At 35.9% G+C, this 17,574-nt stretch overlaps 1 protein-coding gene across 2 annotated transcripts in view; it reads right to left on the minus strand.

Moving 5' to 3' along the window:
* LOC149775291 (nonsense-mediated mRNA decay factor SMG9-like) overlaps window positions 1-17,574 on the minus strand; it is a 35,255-nt gene that overhangs the window by 856 nt on the left and 16,825 nt on the right. The window contains exons 6-11 of one of the 2 annotated variants that reach the window (XM_089942946.1): window positions 16,383-16,494; window positions 12,086-12,181; window positions 9,853-10,039; window positions 8,554-8,661; window positions 7,144-7,269; window positions 1,500-1,632 (exon numbers count right to left, since the gene is read on the minus strand). In XM_089942946.1, coding sequence (XP_089799072.1) covers window positions 1,500-1,632; window positions 7,144-7,269; window positions 8,554-8,661; window positions 9,853-10,039; window positions 12,086-12,181; window positions 16,383-16,494 — 762 coding nt within the window. Of the gene's footprint in view, window positions 1-1,495; window positions 1,633-7,143; window positions 7,270-8,553; window positions 8,662-9,852; window positions 10,040-12,085; window positions 12,182-16,382; window positions 16,495-17,574 lie in introns of those variants that run through there. The other variant, XM_089942947.1, reaches the window with a different exon arrangement.

Genomic DNA, 17,574 nt, shown 5'->3' on the forward strand with positions numbered 1-17,574 from the left:
TGACTACCACTGGGGCAGTGTAATTACAAAGTTTTCTGAATATCTACCCAATGGTTGTTAATGAACATAAAGAAAGCATTGCAATGTTCCAAGCACTTTTTTAAAAGAGTGAGGGGATAAAAATAGTAATAATACAGCTGATGTCCATTTGACCAAACTCTAATATCTGAACCATTCTTTTAACATACCAAAACTCTTAAAGTTCACTTTTTATAGATGATTTCTGAAATACTAAGAGTTGCATACCCTTATCTGACTCTTCTGTTACCTTTGGTTACAAATCAAAAGTCTGCATTGTACAAGAACCACTATCCAAGATAAGCAAAAAGTTGTTGTCTAGATCTAAGACTTGTATTTAGGCAGGAAACGCTATTTTTTATTTTCTGTGCAAGTCACAGGCATATGGACTGCTAATTAATTAGTTACAAATTATTTTATTTGTACAATTACATTTAGTACTGTTTTTGGTATATTTGTCTAACACTGACTGGTTGAGTACATGTACCTTTGCTGTTTCCATCAATGAACAGAAACCATGTGGAAAGAAGGGGCTTAAATTAAATTTGTCACTTTCCATGCTAAATACATATTAAGAAGTAATTTTATCAATTTATAGGAGACTGGCAGAATACATTCAAGTCATCTGCACACCCCACCACTCTTTTATCCTTTACAAAGTAACCCATACTATATATAAAAAAGACTGTTTAGTGACAAAATTACTTAAAATTGCATGAAAAATGAGATAAGAATTATTTGCAGTGAAAACTGAAACATATAAAATTGATGATAATCACCTTAAATAAAAGCAAAAATTTAAAAGAATATATTATGTGTGATTCTCCAACTGTAATGCTAGCAGTGTTGCAAACATTTGTTGTTAATGGCTGAGAAAAGGATCAGACATCACTGGGGTATTGCTTAAGATAAGTAATTCATAAATTGTCTATGACTTCTAAGAATCTACTTTTAATAAACACATAACTTTCTTCCACCATGGCTATTTCTACAAAGCAAAAATAAGCCTCCAATACATCAGCATTGTAATTTGTAGAAAAAGCATACATTTATTTCACTGTTAATTTCTTCACACACAAAAAACACAATCTATTTGGATCAACTTGGCTATTTCTATGACTGGAAGGACCATATGATTAACTGAGGAGTTGTTAATGAAAAATGGTTGCATAATAACTGAGGTGGTCCAAATGGCAGCTATAGGCATACATTCAAGGTATGGTCTGAAGGATTAATCATAAAGTTGTAACTGACATGAACTTGTGAGCCAGGAGCTGGGGTGGGGTGGGAGGAAATATGATACATTTACATTGCAGTTACTGTTTACATCAGACGGGCTGTCACTAATAAAAAGATAACTTAGCAGCCAAAGTGGACTGAAAGTGAAAATTAACATCTGTTATGCTGGTGCAGTTGCCATATAAAAATGGTATTCACTACAGATGTGATAGTTTTGGGACTACACTCTTCCTATGGCTTACCAGTTCTTTTCGGAGAGCTGTGTATGTGTCAGTTGCTCTCTAGGAATGGCTAATACCTGACTCCGCAGAGAATTTATATGATTTAGGAAGCTGGGGTACCCTCTGTAATCTGGTAGAAGTGTCAAAATTGCATCTGAAATTAGAGCAAAACTTTGTTAAAATCCTCTCAAGCTGACACTTAGATTAAAAAGGCCATTTCCCAAAATCAAAAAAGACATTTCTGCACTCAAACTCAACTCACAAATCTGACAACATTAGTAAACAACAGGTCTAACTGGCTAGTGACTGGACATTAGTTAAACAGATATATAATTTGCTAGTTACTTGATATTACTTAACCAGATGTCTAACTGGTCAGTGACTGGACAATGTTAGCCAAATGTCAAACTGGTTGGTAAGTTGAGATGTCTAATTGATAGGTGATTTAACATTAATTAACCCAATGTCAAATTAGTTAGTGATCTGACATTAGTTGACCAGATGTCTTATTGTTCAGTGATTTGACATTAGTCAACAAGATGTCTAAATGGTCACTGACTTGATATTGTTAACCACATGGCTGACTATACACTAATTAACCTGATGTCTAGGTGGTCACACATCAGTGACTTAACATAAGTTAACCAGGTATCTACAGTTTTCTCCAGGCCTCTCAGCATATGGTACTGGGACCCTTAGCAGCTTGTACCACTATCTTGATCTGAATGGGACCCTCAGCAACTTGTACCACTATGTAGTTCTGACTGGGACCCTCAGCAGCTTGTACCACTATCTAGATCTGACTGGGACCCTCAGTAGCTTGTACCACTATCTAGATCTGACTGGGACCATCAGCAGCTTGTACCACTATCTAGATCTGACTGAGACTCTCAGTAGCTTGTACCACTATCTAGATCTGACTATGATCCTCAGCAGTTTGTACCACTATGTAGATCTTACTGGGACCCTCAGCAACTTGTACCACTATGTAGATCTGACTGGGACCCTCAGCAACTTGTACCACTATGTAGATCTGACTGGGACCCTCAGCAACTTGGACCACTATCTAGATCTGACTATGACCCTCAGCAGCTTGTACCACTATCTTGATCTGAATGGGGCCCTCAGCAGCTTGTACCACTATCTTGATCTGAATGGGGCCCTCAGTAGCTTGTACCACTATCTAGATCTGACTGGGACCCTCAGCAACTTGTACCACTATCTAGATCTGACTGGGACCCTCAGTAGCTTGTACCACTATCTAGATCTGACTGGGACCCTCAGCAACTTGTACCACTATGTAGTTCTGACTTGGACCCTCAGCAGTTTGTACCACTATCTAGAACTGACTGGGACCCTCAGCAACTTGTACCACTATCTAGATCTGACTGGGACCCTCAGCAACTTGTACCACTATGTAGTTCTGACTGGGACCCTCAGCAGCTTGTACCACTATCTAGATCTGACTGGGACCCTCAGCAACTTGTACCACTATCTAGATCTGAATGGGGCCCTCAGCAGCTTGTACCACTATCTAGATTTGACTGAGATCCTCAGTAGCTTGTACCACTATCTAGATTTGACTGGGATCCTCAGCAGCTTGTACAACTATCTAGATCTGACTGGGACCCTCAGCAGCTTGTACCACTATCTAGATTTGACTGGGACCCTCGGCAACTTGTACCACTATCTAGATCTGACTGGGACCCTCAGCAGCTTGTACCACTATCTAGATCTGATTGGGACCCTCAGCAGCTTGTACAACTATCTAGATCTGACTGGGACCCTCAGTAGCTTGTACCACTATCTAGATCTGATTGGGACCCTCAGCAGCTTGTACCACTATCTAGATCTGATTGGGACCCTCAGCAGCTTGTACCACTTTCTAGATCTTACTGAGACCCTCAGTAGCTTGTACCACTATCTAGATCTTACTGGGACTCTTGGCAGCTTGTGACACTATCTTGATCTGAATGGGGCCCTCAGCAGCTTGTACCACTATCTAGATCTGACTATGACCCTTAGCAGCTCGTACCACTATCTAGATCTGACTATGACCCTCAGTAGCTTGTACCACTATCTAGGTCTGAATGGGGCCCTCAGCAGCTTGTACCACTATCTAGATCTGACTATGACCCTCAGCAGCTCGTACCACTATCTAGATCTGACTATGACCCTCAGTAGCTTGTACCACTATCTAGGTCTGAATGGGGCCCTCAGCAGCTTGTACCACTATTTAGATCTGACTATGACCCTCAGCAGCTTGTACCACTATCTTGATCTGAATGGGGCCCTCAGCAGCTTGTACCACTATCTAGATCTGACTATGACCCTCAGCAGCTTGTACCACTATCTAGATCTGACTGGGACCCTCAGCAACTTGTACCACTATGTAGTTCTGACTGGGACCCTCAGCAGCTTGTACCACTATCTAGATCTGATTGGGACCCTCAGCAGCTTGTACCACTATCTAAATCTGACTGGGACCCTCAGCAGCTTGTACCACTATCTAGATCTGACTATGACCCTCAGCAGCTTGTACCACTATCTAGATCTGACTGGGACCCTCAGTAGCTTGTACCACTATCTAGATCTGCCTGGGATTCTCACCAACTCGTACCACTATGTAGATTTTACTGGGATCCTTAGCAGCTTGTACAACTATCTTGATCTGATTGGGACCCTCAGCAGCTTTGTCTACAGGATCTGCCTTAGCCCGATTGGACCAATCAGGCCCCCGCTCTCACAGGGGCCCCACACGTTGGTAATTTTTAAAAGTATATGTATAGAAAGAAAGTAATTCTAAAGTGATGGAAGAAAATTTCAAGTTCAATATCCTACAAAACTTGTTTAAAAATTTATTTCCAAATGCCGTGTTCACAAAGGACCCTGCATGTTAATCCAGGGGGCCCCTGCCAAAATGATCTAAGTCAGACCCTGCGTTTGCTAAGGCCATTCATGACTATCAAGATTTGACTGAATAAAAGCATCATATTTTTGAAAATTGGATAAAACCGATCCCATTCTTTTAAATACCAATTATTTATCTTTTATAAATTGAGTTCCACTGCAAACTACAGACTCAGATCCGATGTAATTTAGTGCACTGACAGATCTGGGTCCATGCAGTCTGTTAGGAGTAATCAGTAGAATGAACAACATAGATCTGATCTGCTGGCACATTGCATCATAGCAGATTAGGGTCTATGCTGTTTGCAGATGGTCTTTCCCAGTGATCAAAGACTTTTGTGCACCAATTTAAAATTCTAAGTACAGTACTCCCTTACCATAACACTGTTCATGAGTCATAAACGACTGCCTTATATGAGATCACCATTTACTGAGGTATTTTATAGACAGAAATACTACTAACCAAAGAAACAGAATCCATGATCATACCTGCATTATAAAATGGACAACATTACACTAAGGTACCTTAAATTGCAGGAGCAGTATAAATGAAAAACAGCATTACAAAAACAAAATCTTGACTGATTTGAAAGCTTCAGAACTATTGCCCCAGCCATGCAGATTGTGGACATTGTCAGAAAGAAAGCAGCATCTTGTATAATCAGACCATGTACCTGATTTTTCCATTTATGAGGCACATTCAACTGTGTAGATCCTGCTCTGCAGCTCCATAATGTACCAAGTCTGGGTCCACACTATTCATAAAGACTTTGATCTTATGGTGCATTGTGTAATGGCAGACATGGGTCTACACTGTTCACATGGACTCTGATCTGATGGTGAATTTGTGATGGTAGATCTAAGTCTACATTGTTCACATTGACTGTGATTCACCAGTCAATGATCTGACTGTAGATTTGGGTTTGTGCTGTTCAAATTGTCTAAAAGTAGATTTCAGCTTACACTGTACACATAAACACTGACCTGACATTGACCGCTCCAGGACTCACAGTACTAATTCAACTCCAATAGTAAACATATGGAAACACTATCATATTCAAAATTCAATAGCTTAAAATGACTGGGTGCTGATGATGAGACCTATAATTCTCCATGCACATCTAACCTTGGTTGCAAGCTTATGTGTGGAGAACACCATATGAGCCACGGCATTTTGTTTATCTACATGTGCATGAAACACACGTTATTGATTCTGCACCAAATGAATCAGGTGCTACTTTCATTATTGAGTACTCCTGAGTCAAGCCTGTAAAAATACTAAAATTGCATCAGTAGAAATTTGTCTATATTTTTTTAAAATTACATATACGATAAGCTCTCAAAAGATATTTTTACTAAAATTTTAATTTTCATTATTACCCAATTATGGACCACCAAACCCGCAAATACTCTATTATTTGTTCACCCATTTCTAGACTGGTTCACAGTTCTTCCGTGTAATTAGTAACGTGTGTCCTTTAGTGGTCTAAGTGGTTTGAATGTCTGCCTTGAATGTGGGAGGTAGCAGGTTCAAACCCAAGCCAGGTCAAAAAAAAGACTTATAAAAAATGGTACAAGCAGCTGCCTCACTTGGTGCTCAGCATTAAGATGTTAGTGTTAGGATTGGTTGACCTGATGTCATGATAATGTGACTGGGCAGGACATGATGCTACATGCCTGAGGCATGATGCCTCAGAGCTAGACATCACTATAAACTGCCAAAATGCAGACATCATAGCGATATGACTGAAAAATTGTTAAAGCTATGTTAAAAATCCAAACCACAAATACACACTGGCCTGACAATGAATTATGTGACGGCAGATCCAAGTCCATGCTATTCACATAAACTCTGATTTTAAGTAAATTATATGATAGCAGATCTGAATCTATATTGTTCACATGGACTTTGATTCAAGAGTAAATCATGTGATGTTACATCTGGGTCCATGCTATTCATATGGACTCTCACCTGACAGTTAAATATGTGACGGATCTGAGTCTATGCTACTCTCACTTGACCAGGAATTATATGATGGCAGTTCCAAATCTAATCAGTATACAAATTTGCTGACCTGATGGTAAATTATGTAATAATGTTGTTGTTGTAGGGTTTAATACCATTTTTCAGTACAAGATAGGCAACACATGGCAGCCAGTATAACTGGTGGAGGAATAACCCTGGAAAAACCTGGGAAGAACCACTGACCCATGAGAAGCTACTGGCAGGATTTCTCATACCCATGCAAGCCAAATTAAGTAATGCCAGATCTGGGTCTAACTCAGACAAGACAGTGAATTGTTTGATTGCAGACTTGGGTCTACATTGTTTGCCCAGACTCTAAGGTAAAAGTGAATTATGTGGTAGCAAATCTGGATCTACACTGTTCACCTAGACTCTAGTCCAATAATGAATTACATGATGGAAGATCTGGGTCTATTCTGTTCACTTAGTCTCTAGTCCAATAATGAATTACATGATGGAAGATCTGGGTCTATTCTGTTCACTTAGACTCTAGTCCAATAATGCATTACATGATGGAAGATCTGGGTCTATTCTGTTCACCTAGACTCTAGTCCAATAATGAATAACATGATGGAAGATCTGTGTCTATTCTGTTCACCTAGACTCTAGTCCAATGATGAATTATATGATGGAAGATCTCGGTCTACACTGTTTGCAGTTGGGTGTGGCTAATACACAGGTCAATAATGAAATCAAGTAAGTAATATTTTTTTTAAAATAACACCTTACCTTGCTGGTTCTCTAATTTAGGTGCATCAGTCTGAGGCAACAAGAAGAGATTGATGTCATTAGATGAACTTTTATTTCCAGTGCTCAGGGCAGGAATGAGCTTTCCCACTGCCATGGAAACGAAACCTAAAGTAAAGGAGCAATTGGGTTATAGTCCACCTACTGAAAATTTCACACAAAGTAATGAACCCAAAAGGGGACATAACTCTTTAGATGAAGGCAATAAGAACATTAAAATGATGCATATAAATAATTTCAGAAAGCTGACCAAACGTTGTAGCTGAATATGACTAATAATTGCTAGAGCATGCTGGGTAACATGAAATTCTGCACCTTGGAACTTCTGAACATTCCATGACACAAACCATGGCATACTGCAATTATGCTGGGGACCATGAATTTAATGTTTTGGGGCAGCAGCCTGATAATATTTTGCGATGAAACTTTCCATCTGTCAATAGCTAAAGAAAACATTTTGCTCTGATTTCTAACAAAATAACAGCATATTGGTTCCATTGTATTACTTGAAGAAAAAGAGTTGTAATCCAAAACATGTACCTAAACTTCGATGATTACGCTTACACTATAGCTGACACACACTGAAAAAAAATGCACCGACTTTAAAGAGCACCTTGCTAAAAATAGGAAGTGTCGACAATGAATCCTGCAATTAACTAGTCATGATATTAATAAGAAGGAAACTTCTGAGTGGGATGTCAACACCCAAGCAAGTTATTTATCAGAGAGGACCAGCAAACATAAAACATACTCAAGAAACAACAAAATATTAATTGGACTTGAGAACTAATGTAAAATTCAAATAAAAATCAACTGCTCTCCTGAAAATCTTAGTCTTACACATGAATGCATGTACTAAACACATTAACATATGCAAGTAAATAACCAAAATCATGACAAGTTTCAGTTTGTTGTTTCAAGTGCAGCTTGTAGTCATTTGAAGAAAAAAAAACTTTTATACACCAGAGCATCCAGTTCCAGGAAAATCTCAGAAACAGATGTGTTTGGATCCAATCAGAAGCAAAACCTAAAATGGTTTTACTAACCCCATTTCAGGCAAATATAAAAAGACTTTCCAGGCAGCAATGATTTAAAAGGCACATAGCAATTTTTATGTTATGCAACACTGGTTAAATTCATAAACAAATGGTGTAGAGGATACAGAGGAAGAAGCCACAACATGCTTGTGTAACATCCAAATTTATTTTTTTATGTTATAGTGGTGTTTCTAAATACATGTATAAGTGCTCCATATTACCATAACGTATTGAAAGACTGGAATCAAGTGTGAAAGTGGATGAAGTATTTAAACCATTTTTGTTCTAAGCCAAAATATAATTGTAAATCATAAACTCAATAAAATCTTTTGAGAGACTGAGCCTGCACACTAACCTTTGGTCTTCAGCTTGGATGACTCAAAAATTTTACTGTATGTTTTCTTCATCATGCTGTAGTTCTCAGCACTGAAGTTTGCCCTTGTTGCCTTGTTCTGAAGAAATACTGTCAAAGATAATTTGCATTTATTCATCCATAGATCAAAAAAATAAAATGTAAATGCTTGGCTTGGACCTAATTTAAGTAACTGAACAAAGATTGTTGATAGACACAAATATCTAGCTAGATTTTAAAATGCAAAAATAAAAAATAAGCCCAACTGATTTCACACTTAGCTTGGCTGAGTAAAACCGCAACTGGCAATGTATTTTACTGAAAGATAATAAACAGTAATCAAAGTACTGAAAACACTGATGGCTTTATGGGGTGAAGTGATGTACATAGGATTGGATGGAAGAACATTACTCAAGAAATATTGATATTTGTGGTCCATTTTACAACTGCTCTAAATAATCTTAATAAAAAATTATTCCCAAATTTGCTTTTTTGTTACTTTTTGAAACATTGTTTGAGAATTAATGTGGGAATTTCATTTTAGAACCATTTTCTATTAATGGTTCAATTGTTATTAACAATGGAACAATATCTAAGGGAGATAACTACTAAAAGATCTAATAGTTTATCTAAAGCTGAGTTGTTTCCCTTTAAATATATTTTAATATAAAAAAAATTTTAAATTGACCAGTATAACTATACTTTCATACTAATTTTTTTAAGACCATACAATTTGTTACTATTACTTGTGATATAAACTGTATGTGATAAAAGAGAATGGTCAAACACAGAGGGACTGAACTTTCTCCAAGACAGTAAATATATAGCAAACTAGGTGCAGAAGATATGCACAGCCTTTTGGACTGCATTATGGCACTAATATGACATACCATGTCACATATAACCACATATATAACTGGATTTCATTTTAAAGGCAAACTTATTTAATGATTTTTTTTTACATTACACAGCTAAAATATTGTCACAGCATCAGAGATAACATAACGATGCCATACAAGACCAAGACAAAATTTTTATATGTATCACATAAAAATAATATCACTACATTAGTTTAAAGTTTTAAAATTTAAACACCTAACAAACAATAATGCTTTTGCTGAAACAATAGGAACCCTTACCCAATTCATGAATTTAGTTCGGTGAAAATGTAAAACCACATAATTTGATACCCAGAAAAAAAGAGCTCACTGTATTATGAAATGACTATTCAAATTATATATTCTATTTCGAAACAGATGATATTTTGATTCTGTGAAATCTGAACAAATCTGGTCCATCAACCTATATGAGGGTTGTACTCATTGACATCTTCTTGTCCTGTACCACTCTCATGGCTGGCAGAATGACTGGCTGGTTTCAGCATCTCTGCTGTCAGAAGAAAGTGCATAAAATTGGTGTCCACGAACCAGTCTTGTACTATAAGGACAACATGGCACACAGTCATCAGGAAGGCAGCCAATTGTAGTGACTGTTAAAACACACAACATTAAGAGGTTTAAAGATGATCTTGATTATAACTCTTGACTACTGACTAAATCTAATCCAAATAGAGGATACATGTTTGCATACCGCAAAATGACTGTCATTTTCAAGATAGTTTGAACAAAGCCACCTATATTATATTCATTTAATTGGGCACATTTTCTCATGATTTTTAATTATCCTGGAAATAGTTCATTCAAGTGTGGACAAATATGTGGAAGTTACTGACATGACAAGTATAGCTATAGTGAATGACAGCCATCACATCATGAATAATTCACTTGGAAATTGCTGTCAGTGTTTACTGTGTGGAACTTTACAAGAAGCTGTCAAATGACAGTATAGCTCATCTGTGCATATTTATTCAAAAAAGAAGTTTTGTATTTATCAGCACTCAAGTTCTGAGTGATAATGAAGACAAGCCAAGTCATTGATGAAAGTCACAATTACTCTTTCCACTGAAATGGTAATGCTGTCTTTCAAAGGAAGTGTTTAATTTGGTGACTATGAGCAACAAGGTGCATGAAACTCCTATAACATCAAAGATGTACATAATGGTTTAAGTGTAAAAAGTATGTCATTGAGACCTACTTTTGCTATTGTGGTGAAGTACTCTTCTGGATGCATACAAGTACAAAAGGTATCATATGTTCAAGTAAAAGTGGACACCTAAACTTTAACAGTACACATAATCAGTGCATCATAAAAAGTAGGTCTCAGTGATCTACTTTTGATATGGCAGCATGGCACTATTCAGTATGCATACAAAAGTTTATTTTCATGACTGTTCTTGTAAAAGTATCCAGGAAACTGCCTTCATGTGAAAATGTACACAATCACTGCAGCATGAAAAGGACAGTGACCTACTTTTGGTATGGTGGTGTAGTCCTCCTTAGGATAGATGCACTTATAAAGATTTATGACTGCACAAATAAGTGTCCCAGAAACTGATCTGATCATGAAAGTGTACATGATAAATATGGCATGAAAATTTGATGACTATGAGCATGATGGTGTAGTACTCCTCAGGATTGTGCAGATATTGTTTTGATGACTGTATAACAATATTCTATATATTAACATAACCATAAAAAGTGTACACAGTCACTGAAGTGTGAAAAAGCAAGTCATAATTACCTACTTTGAGTATGGAAATGAACTATTCCATAAGCTGAACATGCAAATCAGTTCTTATGACTGCAGAAGTGATAGTATCTCTGATATTGACTTAAATATAAGTGGTATACATTTGCTAACATCATCACTGGCACTCATAGAAACACAAGTGGTACTTGATAACAATAGTTCCCCATGAATGGCACTTTCTTGTTCACATAAAAAATGCAAAACCCTAATCATTGAACCTAAATGCTGAAACAAAGACAGCTGGATTTTAGTGTAATTCTACATATTTTGTCATGATTGTGAAATTTACTACATACCTTTCAATTTTTAAAGATATGACCCTTTGATAATGTTGAATTAACTTGCATTGATTGCTCAGAACGAGATTTACTGGTTATCAGGTGTGCTAAGATCTTTAAGTTTCAATTGTGTAAGGGCTGTTCCATTAAAGCATACATGGTACCCAGGGAAGGCAGTTTTTAAAAAAACATATGCCAGGCTACTATGGTTCAGAGTTCATATTAAAATGATAAGAAAATTTTAAGTTGCATCTATGGGTGAGTAATCCACTTTAAAAGTGCCTTCCCTGGGTTCCAGGTATGTTTTAACGGAACAACCCTAATTTTGGGTAAAGAAGGAAAAGTAAATCAAAAGCATATAAAAACATATAAGTTCACATTTACATACTGAAAACAAACACCATTGTGAATCTCAACATTTTAATCTCTGTAAAAATCATGACTAACATAAAAGTTCTTTCATTACAAAGAGTAAAATTTTATTTATGCACACTTTAACATTTCCTACTGAAACCTTATCTTACTTAGCTTTGTCCACCTTGCAGGCATACATTCAAAGTAAAACTTTAAAATATATGATAATTAAAGTATGATTTTATTATAGGTACCTGCATTTCCACGCAGTTCTCAGCAAATGTGTATTCTGTAGAAAATTTCTTGTCATGTCGAATCAGATGTTCCATGACTGATGCACTCAAAACAGGCTGCATAAAATACATTTATAAATGAAGATCATAATGATCACACACAACAGTAACAATGAAATCCAGGTATGGTCTCGTAAATAAAAAACTGCATACAAAATGTGGGCCCAACATTCAGGAGCCATAACTCCATTACATGACAATACAGGAAGCTGATAATTAAAATCTTCTTAAGGCACACCAATATAGAGCAATATATAAAACTAAGATAATTATTTTGATGAAAAAAGGTGGGTGTCCAACAATCAGGGACCACAACTCTGTTAAGAGTCCATAACTCTGCCAAACGATAATATTACATGCTAAACCTCTACATAAACAACACTACCAATCCAATATAGCTGAGGTCTCATTTACATGAAACTTGCAACCAAATTTGTTTCATATCTGAAAAATGGAGTTATCCAAGTACATCACAAAAGTGGTTCAGTCTGACAAACATGGGCTATACACTGATAATGCAGAATGCTGACGAATCAAACTCAGACAAGCTGTGATGACGATCAAAGCTGCATATTAAATTTGGTTGAAATGCACAAATTAAATGAATCATTCTGTGGAAATGAAAGTGGATGGGTCAGACAAGCAGAGAATAAAGAATTATGATGCAAACAAAATAAATTCAGGCATGGTCTCATCAATAACAAGTTGCATTCCAAATTTTGTAAAAATCAATACCAATCAATGGATTTGTTGTGCTGAAAAGAAGCTGAGTGGGTCTAACAATTACAGGCTGTAACTCTGCTACAAGATGATGCAAAGGCCCACAATCCAACTCAGCCAATGTTTCATCAATATTAAGCTGTATACCAAATTTGGATGAAATCCAAAAATAATAAAGGGAGTTATTATATGGAAGTAAAAGTGGGTGGGTCAGAAACTCAAGGTGTACAGTGCAAACAAGTGATCTGCTGCCAATGCTAACAGAAGTGTACGATTGGAAAACAGCTATCAGCATTTTGAAAATTATTAAGCAATAAGACATTGTATCTTACCATTACAGTGAAAGGAACTTCTAAAATTTGCAATACTGGTTCTGACACAAGTAAGATACACACTGGCTCTTTTTATTAAATAAACTGAAATTTACACAGATGTATTTTGATAGTACAACTGTCACTTCATTTCATAAAACATTTCAGCTGAGATGGCATACTACTAAGTAATATGGATGACACAAGTTCTTGTAGATTTAAATATAAAATAATATGTAATATTATCAGAACATGAGTATGGATCAAAAGAATTTGCAGGAATTCATGAGAAATCCATTTCTTCCCACCTTCTATCATTTTGAATGTCTGAATATTAACATCGCTTCGATATTCTTGAGAAACTCCAACAAGACAAAGATATTTTCATATGTGTCCAATTTAATCTATTTATATGATTAGCAAAGTAACATATCAAAAGCCTGGCTTTTCACCTTTAACATGATGTCACTAATGTAAGATCACTGAACTTGTGACTGATCTCTGGTAAAGGTATACCCATTTACCAAGCTTTATTTAACCCATATTTATTTTAAAAAAATAAAACTACATGTTATATCAGTGGCGTTATTCGAGATATTCTTCAGATATATCAACATGATGCATTTGACAGAAATCTATTCTTACATGTTTGTGTCAGCATGCTCACAAGCCACCACAAATAAAAACCAAGGTCAAGACCTTTGACTTTGGAATCAATGTCAGAGTTCTATCAACTTATTTAAAATGAACAAAAAAACAAAGCCTAGTCAAAATGTATTTGTGTATGTTCAAGTACCTGCATTCCTAGGCTCATTGATGTACAAAAATACAAGGAGTGACCTTTCCCTTCACCCCAAGGTCAAAATAAATCTGGTTTTTAAACTTGTTCACAATAGGACAAGCAACACTGGAGCCAGATTGCATTAATTTCATTTAGAACTAATTACATACAGCAAACTCAATGTCAGTGCCATCATTCCTTCGAGAAGAGTTGTAATAGCAAGATTTTTTAGATGCCCACCATGACTGTCACGGAGATCAAACCAGTACCAGCTTTATTCAGAACCTGCTACAAACAGTGTTTTAGTGCAAAATCCATGTGGAAACAACCATCGATTCAGGACAAGTGGCCATAAGAAAATTTTCAAGATGACTCTCAAGGCAGCCATTCTGAGATTAGTCCAGCATTAATTACAACAGGAACAACTAAATACTGCAAGAACAGTTTTAGTGAAACCCCATGTTAATATGACCTTCTGATAAGGAAAAGTAAACATAACAAAATATACAAAAATGGCCATGGTGGCCATGCTGGTTATCAGTACAGTACCATTTTCATTTATGACCATCTACAAGTCATTAGAGGATATTCATTAAAACCTCACATTGCTATGACCATCTACAAGTCATTAGAGGATATTCATTAAAACCTCACATTGCTATGACCATCTACAAGTCATTAGAGGATATTCATTAAAACCTCACATTGCTATGACCATCTACAAGTCATTAGAGGATATTCATTAAAACCTCACATTGCTATGACCATCTACAAGTCATTAGAGGATATTCATTAAAACCTCACATTGCTATGACCATCTACAAGTCATTAGAGGATATTCATTAAAACCTCACATTGCTATGACCATCTACAAGTCATTAGAGGATATTCATTAAAACCTCACATTGCTATGACCATCTACAAGTCATTAGAGGATATTCATTAAAACCTCACATTGCTATGACCATCTACAAGTCATTAGAGGATATTCATTAAAACCTCACATTGCTATGACCATCTAAACAGAAGTAGTAATAACACAATTTAAAGATGGTCATCATGGTTGCAATGTGGGATGTCAGTTGGCTCTATTTTCATGTATGACCATCAATATGCCATAAGAAATCTTTTAGTGAAAATCCCATCTTAACATGACCATCCGTTCAGGAGGTTTGGCAATGACAAGATTTTCAAAATAAAACCAATGCTGGATGTCATACAGGCACCATTTTCATTTAAGACCATCTTCAAGTCACAAGATGTCTTTTTAAGAACCAATGTCAACGTCATCATTCATTCAGGATAAGTAGCAATAACAAGAATTTCAAGATGGCCATCAAGGTAGCCATGTTGGACATTAGATCAGCACCAGTATAACTGAAGACCATCTAAAGCCATTAAAAATATTATGATGATGAAAACAACGTCAATATGACCAATGTTCATGAGGAATAATGATAAGATTTTAACACGGCTATTATGGAATTCATAGTGGATGTTTGAGGAATACCATTTTCATTTAGAACCAGCTATATATCACAAGAAGTCTTTTAGTTTAAATCTTATGCGATAAGACCATCCATTCAGAAGGAGTAGGGATAACAATATTTTCAAGATGTCTGCTATGTCAGCCATGTTCAACATCAGATCAGCACCATTTCATTTAAGGCCATCTACAAGTTATAAAGTCTTTTAGCATAAGTCGAGTAGGACGAGTAGCTATAATAAACAATTGTTAACAGGCACTGGACAGATGGACAACAGATGATGGATGCATGTCCATCACTGATTCAGATAAGATCTCCTGGTCTTTGACTAGTAGAGCTAAATATGGTACAAATGTAACCAAAAATGAAACCAGTAGATTTTTGAAATATCATGCAAAATACATTGATCCAGCTTTACCACGCTATACAGGGACATCATAAAAGTGACCCCAATTATAAATTAAAGACATCATATACTTAGGTGGTTTCTGACAAGATTATGCTCTAATAGTTGTTGTTGTTGATTTAACATAATTTTTCAGCACATGACAGGTTATACATGGCAGCCAGTATATTTGGTGGAAGAAGAACCCAGGAAAACCATGTGAAGAATCACTGACCCAAGGGAAGCTATTGGCAAGTTTTTCACATACATACATTGGCCTAGCTCAAGACTCAAAACCATGCTGACAGAGGTGAGATGTCAGTTATCTGTAAAGGCAAGCACCTTAGATCACTCAGTCATCTGGGGGCCAATCTTACAATTGTGCAGGAAATATAAAAAAAATGTTTAAACACATTTTAATTTGTTCTCATTTCCCAACAAAATTTAAGTTAAATAAATAACAGGAGCAATAATAAAATAAAATGTAACCAGTTTAATGGAAGCCATAATTATACCAATGTTACAACAGGGGCATCAGTATAATGAAGGTTTACATAATGAATAACAAACATACCTGTGTATCGATAAGAATAATTCTTTCAGAGGTAACAAATATATCTAATCCATTAGTCTGGTGGTCACAGATTTCCCTTGCATCTTTGCTCTGTGGTGTAAACACAAAGCTTCTGAAATGAGATTGTATTAGTGTAAATCATGAAGTTTTAACAAGCAAACAATTTGTCATATTTACCACTGAAAAAATGTAAAAGATCGGCATCCTTTACCAAAAACATGAAAAGTGTATGACAAATATGTGTTCAATCTATCAGAATAACACAACTTTATGACAAGAATTTGTTTTCATTAAGAGCACTAATTGTAATGTCATTTACAATTAACTGTATTCGTTCACAATGTCTGACTTTCATATTCCATCCAAAGTTTAATGTAAATTATGTCCACATACCTATCACCATAACATATGCAACCACTCATAGTATAGCACATCATATAAAATTGGAGTGTTTTATAATGGCACTTACCCCATTTAAATTAGTGTTAATTATTTGGTACATAATAACAAACCTTTATGACAAATGTTGAAGTCATGATGTTTTTAATCCATATATGATATTTTTGTGGCAGTTGGATAGGTGCCAGACCCTAGGCATAAATATGTGACAAACTTCATGTCTTCCAAAATATTGCACAACATTTTACACCTTTTACAGTAATGTTATTGGTAAGTGGTCCAAAGATATCTGCACATGTTTTAGTTTGAATGACATATTGTCAATACATTGTTTGACAGATGTATGACAGCATTTGACTGACATATAGTGAATACAGTATTTGTATGACAGCTTTATGACATGTCAGCATTTGACTGACACAAAGTGAATACAGTATTTGTATGACAGCTTTATGAGAGAAAGAGTTTTCTCCAATCCATAATGTTATTACAATGATCATGATTTACACCTGTCTGACAGTTTGAAGAACAAGTCAATTTGAATTTAAAGGATCACTCACGTCAAAATCTAAACTCACATCCTGTTCAAAACTCTGGAAACAAAAGGATATTATTCACCCGACTCAAGATTCAGTTATCTCTGTGCCAAATTTTGATACAAGATTAAAAATCTAACTTAACAAATAAGTGTTTTAGGGGGAAAATATTATGAGTAATAAGAAGCCACATTTACATGTGTATTAATATGATATAAATGGATCACAATTTGAAATACAACACTATATTGATATAT

The sequence above is a fragment of the Sinohyriopsis cumingii genome, chromosome 19 (genome assembly GCF_028554795.1).
Source record: "Sinohyriopsis cumingii isolate HCF-2022 chromosome 19, ASM2855479v2, whole genome shotgun sequence".
NCBI classification, from domain to species: domain Eukaryota; kingdom Metazoa; phylum Mollusca; class Bivalvia; order Unionida; family Unionidae; genus Sinohyriopsis; species Sinohyriopsis cumingii.